The sequence below is a fragment of the Manacus vitellinus genome, unplaced genomic scaffold (genome assembly GCF_001715985.3).
Source record: "Manacus vitellinus isolate BGI_N305 unplaced genomic scaffold, ASM171598v3 scaffold_9_pilon, whole genome shotgun sequence".
NCBI classification, from domain to species: domain Eukaryota; kingdom Metazoa; phylum Chordata; class Aves; order Passeriformes; family Pipridae; genus Manacus; species Manacus vitellinus.
In genome coordinates this window covers 940,999-956,674 of record NW_021940917.1, presented here as the reverse complement: position 1 = coordinate 956,674, position 15,676 = coordinate 940,999, and the positions used below count along the sequence as shown (strand labels likewise).

At 41.4% G+C, this 15,676-nt stretch overlaps 1 protein-coding gene across 6 annotated transcripts in view; it reads left to right on the top strand.

Moving 5' to 3' along the window:
- Window positions 1-2,043: 2,043 nt before the first annotated feature.
- Window positions 2,044-15,676, top strand: part of PCSK5 (proprotein convertase subtilisin/kexin type 5) — a 249,914-nt gene continuing 236,281 nt past the window's right edge. For 3 of the 6 annotated variants that reach the window (XM_018085967.2, XM_018085964.2, XM_018085968.2), the window contains exon 1: window positions 2,044-2,781. In XM_018085967.2, the coding sequence (XP_017941456.2) occupies window positions 2,584-2,781 (198 nt within the window). In that variant the 5' untranslated portion in view covers window positions 2,044-2,583. The remainder of the gene's footprint in view (window positions 2,782-15,676) is intronic. The other 3 variants (XM_018085966.2, XM_018085965.2, XM_018085969.2) reach the window with 2 other exon arrangements.

Below are 15,676 nucleotides of genomic sequence, written 5' to 3'. Positions count from 1 at the left end.
AAGTTAAAATATGTAAAATCAGAGGCAAGCCTGAAGCATGGAAAACTGCAGATCAAAGAACTGTGTACCAGCAAATTAGACTGTATAGTGGCTGCTGCCAAGTGACCTAGCTGCACTGTTTATAAAAATCAGTAAAAACATTTATTCTTGAAACTAAGGAAATCCAAATACTCCCTTGGATTCCAAACTATCCATCTAAGGCAATCTTTAAATGACTCCCTGACACAACCTCCATTCTCTGAAGATCTCCCTACTTTCAACTGTTATGGCCCAGACTCTCCCACTCCAAATGATGATATGTACCCCCAGTCCATTCTTAAAACATTCTCTGTTCCAGAAGGTCTTCAGGGGCTAGCACATCTGCTTGCAGGACTTCTTCCTGGAGGAACCTGAGCTGTCACTTTCTTTGAATTTATACGCATGCCCTCTGTGGTTTCCTCCTTAATTATGACCCTGGGGTGCCTAAAACATCTCTGGAGCATGGATCTGTGAAATACAGGAAAGTCCTGGAAAGCTGACATGAACCACAGCGCAGAGGCTGCCAGAGCTGATTAGCCAGAGGGATTTTCAGGTTGAGAAAGAACTAGAAAGGCAAATGGTAGCACAAACTACAGGGAAAAGTACTAACAGGGAAGAGTAAATCACTGGTAAATCAATTTTCGAAAGTATCAAGCAAACAGGGAGGTAGAGGATGAATTTTCCTCCTTTCTCCCCTTTAAAAACAATCAAAGTATGTGGGAAGATATTAGTTGCTAGTATAACACCAGTGCATAAGGGGAAAATAAATGAACTTAAGACAGAAAATCATTTAATTGGAAAATGTGGCTTTGGCTCTGCATTTTACTATTTCTATTTTATTAGGAAAACATCAATTTTAAAGGTAGGTGCACAGGTCTTGGTGAAAGAAAAAATGAACTCCATGTTACTGTATGACTTTCTGTAAAGCATTTAACTTCTCATTCTTCAGTGAAAAAGAAAGTGACAGCTTCCTAACTTTTGCCCACAAAGTCAGTCAACTTTGACTACACCTTAGGGTCCTCAGAGAAAAAAATCCCACAACATTTACATTACTAAATTGCAATAGTACTTCTCATGTCCAAATTCCTTCAAAACCTGCAATGGATCTTCAGAGCAGGTCTGAATTTCTGGACTGAATTTTACAGACAATTATTTTAACTTTCAAACAAAAGGAAGTAGATCTACAGGTTGCTTGAAGATACTGTTGTGGCTCTACGATTTAGTCCAGCTCAGGCTTGACTGGACGGACGGACATGAGTTTTCTCTCACTTCCTCCAGGCAGGAGTACCTTCAGTACTGGTGGTGCCTGGGCCAGCTGCAGCTGACCAGCTGCATCTTCTCTGGGCCCACAGGCGCTCTGGTGCTGGAAGTGGTTCCCAGCAAGCTTGCAGAGCTGCTGGCCAGCTGCACGGGGACAGGAACAGGGGAGCACTGGGAAGGCCGTCCTCCCCATCTGGGTCTGGACAACCCCTCCTCTGCCGAAGTGGCAGCCACCCACTTTTCTTTCTGCACAGGGTGACCATCGGACAGATGGGCTGTGGGGGAAAGCTCGGCATTAAATGACAACGTCCAGTGTCTGTAAAGAGAGACCAACAGACGGGCTCACAACACAGCCCGTGGCTGCCGGACAGGCGGCAGACAGGCTGTTCCTGTCCTGCCTGCTACTCAGGCTCACTCTCACCGGGGCCGAAGGGCAGACTGGCGATCGGGGCGCTGGGGTTCCCCCCGCCCCTCTCGCCCGGGCATTCCCCGCGAGGGGCAGGGCCCGGGCCGCCGCCGGTGCCGGCACGAGGCCCTTGCTGCAGGCCTCGCACATCGCCGGCTTGCCGCAGCGGCGCGGGGGCGCGCAGCTCCCGCCCGATGGGAAAGGAGAGCGCTCGGGCAGTCGACGCTCGGGGCCAGCCTGTAGCCCGGGGCCACGGGACGCAGAGACTCAGCACGACGTGGGCCCAACGCGGCTGCCATTTCCCCTGCCCTTCGGCGCTGCGGGAGAGAGGGCGGGGAGAGGAGGCGGAGGAGAAGGAGGAGGGAGGGGAGAAGGGAGAGGGAGGTGGCCGAGCTGGAGTGCACTGAGGCGCTCAGCTGCCAACACTCACACATCGCCTGCCGCCGGAGTCCCAGTGGTCCTGGGGAGCGAGTACAGGCGAAGAAAAGCCAGACGCGGGAGAGGAGGTTGAAGACCGCTTGGCAGGGGGAAGGAAGTCAGAGCGGAGGGAAACGCGGAGAGAGGGAGAAGGAACCCTCCTCCCCGCGGAGAGACGACTTCCCATATAGCTGGGGATAGAGGGAGAAGCTGGCGCTCAGGAACTGTGAGAGAAGCTTTCCGAGCAAGTTACCCCGGAGAGCGACGGGAAGAGAAGACAGCAGCAATCACTGATCAGAACCACTGTTCCTAACCCCTCATCATTTAACCCCCGGGCGGTTCAATGCACTACTCCAAGCTCTTCCTAGTTTCCTCCTCGGGGTAACTTCGGAGGACGCGCCGCCGGTGCCCCCCGGAGGTGAGGAGAAGCGTCTCGGAAGAAGGAAGAAGTTTTGTGGGGGTTGTGTGCTGAGGAGGAGAAGATGGGCTGGAAGCGCCGCTGCTGCTGGGGAGGCGGAGGCGGCGGGGACCTTCTCTGCCGGCTCGCCCTAGTGCTAGGGTTCCTGCTGCCCGCCTGCAGGACGCGCCTCTACACCAACCACTGGGCTGTGCGGATAACCGGGGGGCTCCCGGAGGCCAACAGGGTAGCGAGCAAATACGGATACGTCAATATAGGACAGGTAACCCTACTCACAACTACTTCCTAGCGGGCGCTGGCGCTGTGGCCGGCAGGCGGGCGGGCAAGGGTGCGCTGCCGCCGCCCCTGCCGCCGCCGGGAACAGGGCAATAGGACAAGGCAAGGGACGGGGCAGCCCCGCGCCGCTGCCGCCCAGGCCCCGCCTTCAGGCCCGCGCGCCGGGCGGCCCGCGAAGCCAGCCCGGCGCCCCGCTCCCGGCGTGCCGCGGGAAGGTGAAATGCGCGGAGGACAGGTATGGCCGAGGGGTTGGGGCTGTGGGTTCCCTCCTCTTACGAGCGAGGTGTGAAGCTGGCGCGGGCGGGGAAGACCGTAAGGCGAAGGGGTCCCGCCCCCGCGCTGCCTTCGCGGCAGCTGAACTTCGCTCCGCCGCGGGCGCCCTCCTGCCCCCACCTTGCAAATTGAAAAGCGCCGGTAGAAGAGGAGCTCGTTCTGCGGCGAGTGCCCTTCTGTCTCCCCGGCAGCCAGGACGTGGCAGCTGCGGCCGCGGGGGGCGTCCCGACCCCCGGTTTGGGGGGGCGTGCGGAAGGAGGTGGTGGCAAGGGTGTCCCAGAGCGGCTGCTGGACGTGTGGCCGCCGGCGGGGTTCCGCGGGGAAGGAGACCGCACCAGAGGGCCGGGGCCGTACCTGAGCTCGCTAGATCCACACATCACACTGTCAGAAAATTCTTGGATCCAGGCAGATTTAGAAACTGCAAGTGAGTAAACACTGGATCCCGTCACACTGAATAATGCTCCCTGCTACAACTAGGCACAGTTCTGTATGAAATGTCCTAACACTGCTTTTTCGGATGGTGTTTATACTCAGTTTTCTAGTTATCCCTCGCAATTGCCGTCAAAATATGAATTGTATGTGTAGGATTTACAAGGTGAATGCCGAAAAAATAAACAACTCCATTGTTGTTTACAACTTGGGTGTAAACATCCAAGTACACTCTTTCTAGACAGTTTTTGCTACATGAATTGAAAAGTTAGAAATGAGCATTTACAGGTACAGGAGGCTTTCTTTTATACATGAAATTCACAAAAATGCAGCTGCATTTACACAGCAGGCATTTCATATCAATCAGATCAAAGTGAGACCCGATTATTATTGTGTTTTAAAATGAATTCCCACTTCCAGCATCATTGACTCAAAAGTCTGAAGTATATCTCCCACATGTTCCCAATCATTGCAAGCCAGAATAAGACAGCTGTGCAGTCTATTAAGATAAATAATTTACATGAGAGAAGCTGGAAAATGTCACTAAGGTAGCACAAAATACGATGTGTAAAGATGCAGTTACCTAATGAAAAAATGACTACCAACTTCTCTGTTGTAGCGCTTAGGTGAGCAGGCAGTGCTACTTCCAGTTGGATGCACAAAAATTTGGGACCAAGCTTTCATGTAAAAATTGAACTACTACCTTGAAACTACTCTTTAGGAATCCAAGCACAAAATTTTTTTGCATTGATCACTTTTTTTGTGTGTGTGTTACACATGTCTTTTACTCAAAGTGTTTGTCTATATTCCTATCTAGGCCATTATATGCCCAGTTGGTTGCAGGATGCACTTTTCCTGGTTTTTAATTTTGTCAGGCTGGTTGGACAATTCAGAGCCTGCCTTTTTATACTTTGCATATCCAGACCTTATGTTGAATTAGGAAAAGAATGTAGTGAGCCACAATAGTTTCTTATATGTCGGTGAAAGTGCCATGCATACAACTAGGAGATATCAATAATGGATAAATTTCTGATTGGGTATACAGATGAGAATGAGAGAAAATAGAGACTATAAATAATGAAAAGCTGGAAAATACTTTACTGGGTATACAGATAAAAAGAGAGCCAATATACAGATGTAAAGAGAACCAATACCTTTACTTAGTTATACAGGTAGGGAGAGTGCAAGTCAAAGATAGATATAAGAATATTAAATGATGAATACATGAGAAAGAAAACTTCCATAATGGTGTGAATTAGACTAATGGGTTACTCCTTACCTTCTGGCTGTAATTAGTCTTTGATAAGAAGAAGCACACGGTGGGCATATGTGAAGAAATTCCACAGAACTTCCTGTATGTATTTTGGAATGGAGTAACTGGGTGCTAGATGTCTATGTGCTGTGCCAACATGTGTCTTACCACTACCGTTACATGCACTAAGAAGTGTGCATTTGCACAAAGTCCTACACAGGTTTCCTTTCATGGCCATTTTTCAGTTTCTGATAACTCCTTGCAAAATTATCTCCAAATGGTATTTCCGTGGCAGCACATTTATTATGTTGGTAGTCAGTCTAATGTTTGTTCTTTTATTCCCTGCTAGTGCTTGTACAGTTTTCATCATACTGCCCTGGTTGCTAGATAGAATTTATAATCTGAGAATTCAGAGTTTATAAAATAATCCAAATGGCTGTGGTCTGACCATATGTAGTTAAACACTTTAATATATATGGTTTAAAGCCTGTGTAAAATAACTATAACTGTATTTCTTAAACAAATAAATAAAGTGCATTGTTTTCTATAAAGCCTCTCAATCACTCTTTGTAGACTGTATGTCTTGGTAAAGATGGGTAAATAGAGTAAGATTTTGGAGAAAGTAACTTTTGGAGAAAGGGAGGGGCAGTCTGGACTGATGAGTTAGACTTGCCTGTAACAGGCTTTTTGCATATATTTGGAAAAGCAGGAAGATATTTGACACAAAAGAGAAAGTGCGAAAGAAGATGGGAATAGGGCAACTACCCACTGTTTACTATTGAGAAACAATTGCAAGTAATTTTAAAATCTCTTTGTGTGAGATGTTGAAAGACATTCTCTTAATTGAATACACTATGAAAACACTGAAAGAGATAACCAGTATGCAGAATTTTCTCATATGAAAACATTGAAAGAGATAACCAATAAGTGGAATTTTTTCATAGGGTTACAAAGTAGGTTTAATATTTTTGGTTAAATTAAAGTTAAAAGCTCATCTCTAAGAAGAAAGTGTAAAAAGCTAAATCCAAATTCCACTACAGCTGTTCCAAAGAACCAACTCAGTACAAATTACCCAGAAAAATAATCTAATTAAAATGTTCAAGATAAGAGGTAGTGAAACTGTATAAAAATGGAACTCAGTTGCAAACCAGGAGTATTCTGACAACAGTTAATTGTGTGATTAGAGGTGAAGGGAATAGTGGAAAAGAGGAGTTCTGAAGGTCTTACTCTTACCAGCCATTCTGTTAATTTTGTATTTGTGGAAAAATGGCATTGAAAAGTACACCAAGTTGATCAGTGGAGACAAGATAGTAGATCCAGGAAGGCTCTGAATTGTAAACACTGGTCAACATACCTTCTTCCAGGTTTTGTTATTTAATGCATTCCTGGTAACAGGAGGAATTTAAGTTTCCTTTTTTTTTTTGATGCTTGTGGGATTTGGAGAATGTCCAGCTGAGTCTTGAAATACCTTTCAAGTCCATTTTTATTGCCATGGTGGAGCTGCAAAGGCTACCTGAATGACTGGACAAGTCAATCAGAAACAGATGGCAGAAAGGACTGTTAAAAGAGGCCTTGAGATCACCTGCTGGTGAGCAGTGGAGAACTCCTTCTACTCACACCTTCTGCTAAACTCTTGTTGCTCTCAAACTTCTTCTGTGGTCTCTATGTCTTGTTATGGAAACTTGAAGCTTTAGCTTCTCTGTTTATTGAAAAGAGGAGCTTTGCATTAATTTTTAGGGGACACAGCGTAACAGAGAAAGAATCCTCTTTTACTCTCTAGTTTTCTAGGCTATATGTTTTGATTCCTGTTACCTACAAATTGGTCCAACATGCTGCTTCTTTATCTTCTGTTTCCTGTATTACCAATGTAAGGTGTGTCTCCTGTGTTTCAGTGGACTTTAAAATAGCATTCATATGTCATATCGGGATGTAAATGCATAGGGGTGACTTCCTCTTCCCTCCCCCCCCCCCTTCCCCAATGTATTGCAAGCTTTCCTGGCCTACCCTTGAAATGCAATTAGTAGTTTCTCTAGCAAACAAATCCTTCTCTTGTGAAAAAAAATCTGTTCTTCTTGTTTGGGTTTTCTAAGACAGTGGTCTGGACTAGCAAGTCCTCTGGGACTGCAATAAGGAAGTATAATGCAAAACAGCCAAGGAGTTGTTCTAAGTTACGTGCTGGATACAGCAATTTGGGGTATAATGCATCCCCCAGCAGCTCCTTGCGGACATGTTTTCTATCTTGCAGTGGCTGCATAAAGCAGACCTTTCTCTTAGAACAAAGTATCTGTCCCTGACTTTCGGGAACATTTCTTCCGCTGTTAGTAGCCGTCAAGGATTAAGCATATAGTCTGTATAGCATGTTGTACAATTGGCTTAAATATTGTGACTATTTTGCTGTCATCAAGTGCCAGGAGTTTCTTGTTCAGGCAGTAGATTTTAATTGAAGGTTCAGGAGCACAAGAAAAACAGACAGTTGATACCCCAAAGGTGATTGAATAATGGAAGAGATAAAAATATCTTATCTGTGGCTCCAACAAGGGAGATAAATACTGCATTATTTAGTTCAGGAGTAAACTTCAGATCCTTCTATTCCTTTTTTCTTTCTTAATTCTAGGCAGGGACTGAGGATGGGTTAGCACTTTTCCAGATCACATCTTTCCTCTCCTAATAATATTTTTCCAGTAGTTTTACTTTTCTGATCTCTTTCAGAACCTAGTAGCTTACTCCCTGCCCTTGACAAGTGACAGACTACCCTGTCCCTCCAATTTTCTTCCTTCAAGGAATACACACTATAAGCCAAAAGATAGCTAAGCGTGCTAATTTTGACGTGTGGCCTGGGAGTCACAGTTAGATATACAGATGTGGTTTTTTAAATAATGTAAATGCTGATGTGATTTGCCAGTACATATTCTGTGGTGGGAGGTTTTTTTGGTATTTTCTTGTTTGTTTGTTTTATGGGTTTGCTTGGTGTTTCTTTTTATTTGGGGATTTATAGATTTAATGCCAGCAAATCACACGAAGAATTAGTAAATATTAGTTCATTTTAAACCTGAGGTTCCAGTGATGGCACAGAGAAGATGTTGTGTTACAAGGTCAATTGATCAGAAAAAATAGGAGGAATGGCTGTTTTTCATTTTCCAAATGTATTCCTGATGGAAGGATGAAGTAAATTTTGCAGACTAAATCATTCAAATTGGAAGATAAGTAAAAAAGCATTTAATTAAGGGAAAAGGAAACTTATTTTGAACTAAAAAGCCTAAACGAAGGCTGTTGTCTTCAGCAAAGGAAGGAATTTGCTGTTATGGTCTCCACCACTTTACATGGGTGTCTCTGAAAGGGAGGATGGAAGGCCTCTGTGTGCAAAGTTCAACTACCCCATAATATAGGCAGATAATAGAAGAGACATACACCTTAAGAGCCTGGGTGGTCACAGCATTAAAACAGAGTATACTCTTACTAAAATTTAATACATGTAGTAAGTTTAATGAAGTCCTGAATATTAAAGAGAGAGGTATCAGGACTATGGTATTAGAAGCATTAATGTTAGGTGCACTCTAAGCTGTATGCGCATGCAGATATATATAGTGGGTTACACAGATACACCATGGAAAATTGAATTTTCTCTTACTCATAGCAGAAAAAAAAGTACATTTATGGACTGGTAGAGAATAACCACCAGATAGAAAAATATTTGAAAAATGCAAGTCTGAAACAAAATTTTTCCGAGTGCTCACATGCCACAGAACCAGTATACCCACACATACCGGAGACTACAAAGGGTATTCCATGGCTTATTACTTCATACTTAGCAGAAGTTCTCTTGTCTCTGCAGTTAAAAATGAGAGGGAGGAGGGAGAGGGAACAGAACTTGGTATTACTCTTTAGGAGACGGATGAAGAAAAGGAGGCTATCTAGTAGTCTTTGTATGCTGTTACAAAATGAGGAAAGATGAGAATCTTGTTTAACAGCATAGTAGTCAAGCTACAAATTATGTGATGATTTTTTTATTTAAAACCCTTAGGAAAACACTAAATTATGCTTTTGAGAATAACAATTAGTTGCAAGCCCAACTTACAAATGGCAACATTTGTGTAAACTGCTTCTGTCAAACAAAGTACATAAAGAAGTGGGCCAGACTAGGTTAAAATGGAAGAACCAGAAGAAATCTGTAAAACGTATCGAGGTAAATCAGTAATGCATACTGGTATACATAGGTCTGGTATGACATCAGTCATGTCTGGTATGATATAACCTCTGACTGACAATGGCTAATAGCTGTAGATGTGAAGGGCAGGAGGGTCATCATTACAGATTGTTTTGTCCATTGCAGTGCCCTTAAAGAGAAGCAACTGTGCCCACATGTTTGCTGGCAGATATATGCCCAGTTTTCAAAGGTCTTCAGTAAGGAAGCTCCACGGTGCCTGTCTGTGGTCCTTATGCGCTGCCCCAGGGAAGTCAAAACTGTATTAGTCTTTCTGAAGTTCAAAGCCTGTGTTTCTTGTTTCTCTATGAACATAAAGAGTAGCAACATCAGAGAAGTTGTAGCATTTCCCTCTTCCTGTCACCGACTTTTATAATTTTTTCATCCATGCTCAGTCCTTACCTTTGTTTCATGTAAGCCAGACTTTCACTGACCAGTCATGCTGTTTGACTCTGGTCTTTCTAAGAGATGCTCATTTTGAGCAAATAGCTGCCAGATCATTACAGCTGAATACAGCATAAGGATTCCTTCAGCTGTCTTCAGGATAGCACACCTATTTATATAACCTATTACAGCATTTGTCTATCCTGCAGCCATATGACATTCTTGACTGAGTTCAGCCTGTGATCTGCTACGGTTCATATTGGTTCTGCTAAATTCCTAGCCCACTGTTCTCCCCCCTGAATTTATCCAGTAGGTTAATATTTGTTTGGTTAGTACCTTGCTTATGCCTTTACTGAATGTTGTCCTGCTTTTCCAGACTTGTTTTACAGTGTCTGTTTTGAATTCTGTTCCTGTCCCTCAGTGTGCTTGCATATCATCTCTGCTTCTTCATGTATGTTATCTTCCATGCCAGCGTTCAGGCCACTAGTTGAAATGCTGACCAAAACAGTTTCTAGAGGGGCTCAGTCAGACAGTTGTTTGCTGCCCTGCTGTAATAAATAGATATATTAATCTTACTTACATAGTTTTGACCTGCTGTTCCATAGTTTATTTTTGTGCTCTGCTTCAGGAATTTGGAAAGTACTATTACTCAGGTGGTACTTGAATATAGATAAAGATTTTAATTTGCAAAGGATCCACTCAAAATAAATATAAAAATCTCAATAGCATTGGATTGGACAAGATCATTATATACCTTAAGGTATTCCTAAGTAGAATTTTTACCCCAGTTTTAAACTAGTCTGAAATTAACCAGGTTTAAAAGTTTTGTGGGTTTTTTTTCCCCCAACTTACAGACTGAATTAGTCATGGCCAGTGTATTATACGTCTGTTCTTGTGCTTAAGTGGCTCATCTGTTTCATTTGCAGGGCCAGCCTTTACTTTTGCTTCTGTAGCTTTTAGTTTCGTATTAGAAGATAGACTTCTCACTCTTACAGTCATCATAGTTGCTGTGTTTTGATTGACATCTGTTTGCCTCGATCAGAAATTATGGCCTGCTTGTATACAATCTCCTCACTGCTTTGTACAATGCCATAAATAACTGTCTTTCTCAGGCAATATCTTTCCAATATCATAGTTGCATGTTTTGCAGCTGTGTTCTGTGATTGGCCAGTATATCTTCCTCTTCCCCTCAAAATAATGAATTGTAAAATCACAAAGTGGAGATACATGTCAACCATGGATCTGAGTATATCACGTGGTCCCTAGTGAGGAACTGTGGTGCTCTTTGTCACCTGCCAAACACAGGAAAAAATATCAAACAGAATCCTGCTTGCTGAAGATTTATACCTTAAGACAGTAAGCGTTTCTTTGGCAACATGCTGGACCCAATTTGACTGATATTTGCAGAATGAAAAACTGTTTGGAATGAAACATTGGCAAGTCCAGAAGAGTATCAGAGCTACAGCATGAAGTCCTGGCAGAATAGCTTGTTGTGGAAGTTCTTGTGGATTACAAGATGGTGTATGATGGAGGTGAGATTGTAAAAACTATGTTAACCAGGCAAGATTGTGGAATACACAGTTTTAAACAAATCAGGAAAGAAAAAATTCTCAGCACAGACTCTCCCATATAGAAAGAATCTGCTTCCAGGGGAATGGCATGTTTCTAAGTAAGGGATAGCCATCAACAGGAGCCTCATTTTGGTCAAATTACATTTTGTCTCCTCTTTGTCTGTTTTTTGTTTTTTAGGATGTTTCTGTGCCAACAGAGAACAGGCATCACTTAGGTTTGCGTTCTGGGGCCAAATTGAAGTTATATAGATGCTGCAAGTCATAGTTAAAACCTGTGCTATATTCTTTATTCAAACTATAACAAAACCACTGGGTTTTATATAAGAGTGCTTAGCAGGCAATGAAAGTGTTGCAGAGTAGTGCTATGTGGCTAAAATTCAAGCCTAAAATCAGATAATATTCTCCTTTTAGAAATATGTCGCTTAATCAATGGTAATATGTAGCCTGCCCTCTGGATAAACCTAGAGAACATTTTTTTCTTTTATTGAGTCTTTCTTTGTAGAACATATTGACACAGTAACCTGATGTCTTAAAAACAAACAGGAAAGAAAACACACACTGTGTTGCACCTCTAAAACCAGTAGTATAACATCTAGGACATAGAGAAATAGATCCTGTAACATTTTTGTTCACGTTAAAAGCCTTTTTTCAAATAGACTTGTAAGGATGCAAGGTCATTCTGAGTCAGTTAGAAGATCCATCTAGACACCACTGCCATAGGAACAGGCAGAGGTTTTAAATTACTCTCCATGGGAGAGGATGAACAGAGCAAGCATCCGATGCTTCTACCTAACACTCTCTTCAGCTGTTTTCAGGTGAGGAGCCTGCATGAGCAGGATATGGTTTCTGCATACTTAGAAGTTCGCAGTGTCTTTTTTGTTCAGATTCTTGTTCTGTCTTTGAACTAAAAGTAATCTTTCGGCAGTCACAATTTTGTGTGGCAAGGATTTTAAAGTTTGCTACTTCACTATGTGGAGAACCACCTCTCTTTCATTTGTTACTTACTAACTTTGTTAGATGTTAGAAAGAGATGGTGAAAGATGATTTTTGTCCATTCTTGTATAGGTTTTTAGATTTCAAATATTTTCCTCTAACTTGTATTCTATATATTGTATTGTAATACTTTGCTATTCTTCATACAGAAGTTGTACTATATCTTTGTCCATCTTTCTTCTGCCACTTGAAAACTTCTTCAGGTCTATTATGTCTTCTTTGAATAGAGGAGACTAGAGCCTTGCATTTTTCTCATAGTGCCATGTTCTCTGCTTTATTCTTCATACTTCAGCTGATGTCTAGTATATAATTTGTTGTTGGGACTTCTATCAAGCTGAGTTTTCATGGATTAGTCTGCCATAACCCTGAGATTGTCACTTCTTAATGGTACGGGGCAGCTCAAAATAGTTAGTGTGAAGCTAGGTTTGTACATCAGTTGATCCACCTTTGCCTATATTGGATTTCATTTGCCGTTTTATTGTTGTGACTCAGTTTTACATGGACCTTCTATAGCACGTGCACAATCAGCTGCAGCCTTTAGATCTGTCGTGGCTGACATCTACACCTCATTTCTCCCTCTGTTCTCCATGCATACTTTTTATAATGAAATAGTGTAGGTCCCAAAAGAGGTTCTGCTGTGGTACCCAGCAGAACTTTATCAGGGCCCTCCACCCATTGCAAAAAGCTAATTGCTATTTAATAAATAAATCAATAAATAATTATTCCTAAGCTTTGTTTTCAGTCTTCTGATTGCTTACTTCTGCAAAGACCTTATGCAATGAGTTCTTAAATTCTTAAAACCTGTTGGTGAAGGCCATTGTCAAAAGCCTTTTAAAAGTTCAACCAGAGTGTATCTATTTATCTCTCTTTATCTGTTTGCTTGACCTCTTCAAAGAACATGAATAAATTCGTAAGACAGAATTTTCCTCTGTTTATTATTATTATTATTATTAACTATATAAGTGGTGATTTTTTATCCAAGTGAACATTAATTATCTTATTTCTTAATTTCTACTCATTTGTCTAGTAGTGACTTGGAAGTCTGTAGTGCTTCGGATCTCGTTTTAAAAATTGACATCACATTTTTGTAACGTTTTGAAATATGAAAAATGTTTTTTATATGAGAGATTTTCAATTACTTTAATTCACTGAGTGTTTTTATTCAGCTACTCTGTCCTTATTCCTTCCACATTCTGAGCTGCAGAACATCAAGTATCGTATCTTCAGTAATTGATCTGAGCTGAACTGAAGCAAACAGATCATACACTAAACGTTGAAAAAGTTCAATGCTTTTGTGAGTATGCTGTGCTCCAGTGAACCAAGTGAACCAAGCATGAATGAACAGCAATGGGAGGGCTTTAAGCTGGCAAAGTTCCCCTACCTCTCTTGGAAATTAGTAAGTGCCCCTTCCCTGTATGACTGAACTGCAGAATAAACTCTTTTTTCTTGAGCAGCCAAGCTCCACCCTGAACCACTGATAGTTTTATCAGTTGGGTGTAGAGTGCAACCAGTGCAGATACCCACAAAGTGGTCTTACAGCTCACATTAGCTTTTTCCACTTTTGAAGTATTATACTCCATGAAGTAGCAGTTTATGAAAATCTCAATAGTCTCTTAGTAAGGACATTAGAAATGCATTTGCATGTACCCCAATTATATCAGGAAGGCTGACAGACCAGATGTGTCCCATCACCACCACAAAAGAGCTCCAGCCCTAGCTAGCATGACAGTATTAAGTGTGATACTGTATACAGTTTTCCTGTTTGCTCCTTTGTAAAGGGAGTAATTTGCTTTTCATGAACTGAAAGCACAACATTAATAGGATTTTATTCATACCTAGTTAAAGTTCATTCCAGAGAAAAAATGTATGGCAATATCTGGGATATCTTTGACAGTCTTGACATGTGCCCATCACTGCATTACTGTCATTATTTCTTTCTACCTGTCTGACAAAGCAATATGTTTGCTTCAGCACAGAGTAGTTTAAATTTCCATTGTCAGTGAACAACAGATTCCTTCTGATGAATCCCAGTGTATGATGAGCATGGCCAACTGACAGATCACAAAACCCTCACCTGGGAAAACTGATAACTGGATTTAAACAGAGTTGCAAAGCATTACTTGCTGTAAGAGTTAACCATTCTGTGACCTAAAAGGGCTATGGACTGTGTTGGTATCAATAAATGGTTCTACTGTTGCAACAGACTGCTCTTTTGAAAGCTTTCTTGTAGATAAATACCATTCCAATCTTGTGAAGTTTGAGCAATTTCCATTTCGTGCCTGGCAAATATAAATACTAATCTGACAGACATAACTGCACAGTAAATAGTTCTGGCAGTGATTGGCATCTGTATTGTTCTTCTGATGTTTCTTATCTTGTAGGACTCTGAAAACAAATGTTTCAAAATGGAAATGTAAATCCATTTATAAAGAATACATGGTTTTAACCAATTCACTGCTATCGTTCTTAATGACCATCTTTTCCCTATTTCAGTATTTTAGTATTTTATATGTAGCGTCAACGTATTAAACAAATATACAGTAGAAGCTTTGATCCTTTCTCCAAGAAAAAAAATTCTTCGAGTTAGACAGCTAAGCATTCACTCAGCCCTCAGGTTGTAAGATTCTGCTGTTCAAACAAGAAGGCCACCAAGGAATGTTCTTTAAATGTGTGAAACGGATAGTGTCTGAAAGCTGTAACCTGTTTGTCATTAGTTTATGAATTGAATATCAGCTCTCATTGGCTTTTCTCTGCAGTGTGAAGTAATTTAGAAGCTTAAGCTACTGCTTAATTAGATTAACTACACTTCATCTAAAATGTAGGCCTCATGGAGGTCGGGGTTTAAAAAAAAATTGTTGTTTCTTCCTTAAATTCCCATTGCAGCTCCCATTAAATACAGTGAAAGATTCCAATGAATCCAGTGAAAGCTGAATTGAATCTTCCAGCACTATAAAAAATGGTACATCAGGAGACACCTGTGTATGTCTGAATTAATGACACTTTTTTGTCTTGTTTTTATTGTTGTGATTGCAAATAGCTACTTGAAGTGGAATATTATGTGACTATGCTAGAATTAACAGTCCCTCGGTGTGCTGTAATACTTTTGAAATACTCACTAATTGGTAGTTAGGATGATCTAGATGCTTTATTTCTTACTAGGGTTGAATGCTGCATAATGCGATAATTTTAGGAATTTTTTTTTTTTGGTCTAGTTTGCTTACTTGCTTTTTCTTTTAGTGTATCTTTAGATCCTGTGAAAGAGAAATTTTTTGTTTTCCTATTAAACTGTTACATGAATTGCTGTTGCTGCAGTTGTCTTATCGAAGTCAATGGGATTACATGTGGTTGTGGAGACCTCTTATATAAATAAAGGATGCTGGCAAACCTTACTTTTACACAAAAAAGTATAAACTTTTGTACAACTTTAGCATTAACCAAATAAGGTTAATAGGTGAATGTGTCAGTAACGTGTGCACAAGTTGCATGCTTCTCTATATTTGGTTCAGCATGTTGTCCAGACTGGAAGATACCAGACTTTGCTAGAGTTCAAAGTTGAAGGAGTATAGTCTAGGTTCATCGTGTTGGAATTAGTGCCTACACACGCCCCACAGATGAATATAACTCAGATATTCCCATGAGTCACTTCTTTATTACTTTGGTAAATTATATTGGTGATAGAAGAGGAAATTGCTTAAATCAAGTCTCATGAGAAAGAATTAAAGAAAACCTTGTATTTACTATGACTAATAAGAGTTCGGATTTGTAAGACCAAGTACAG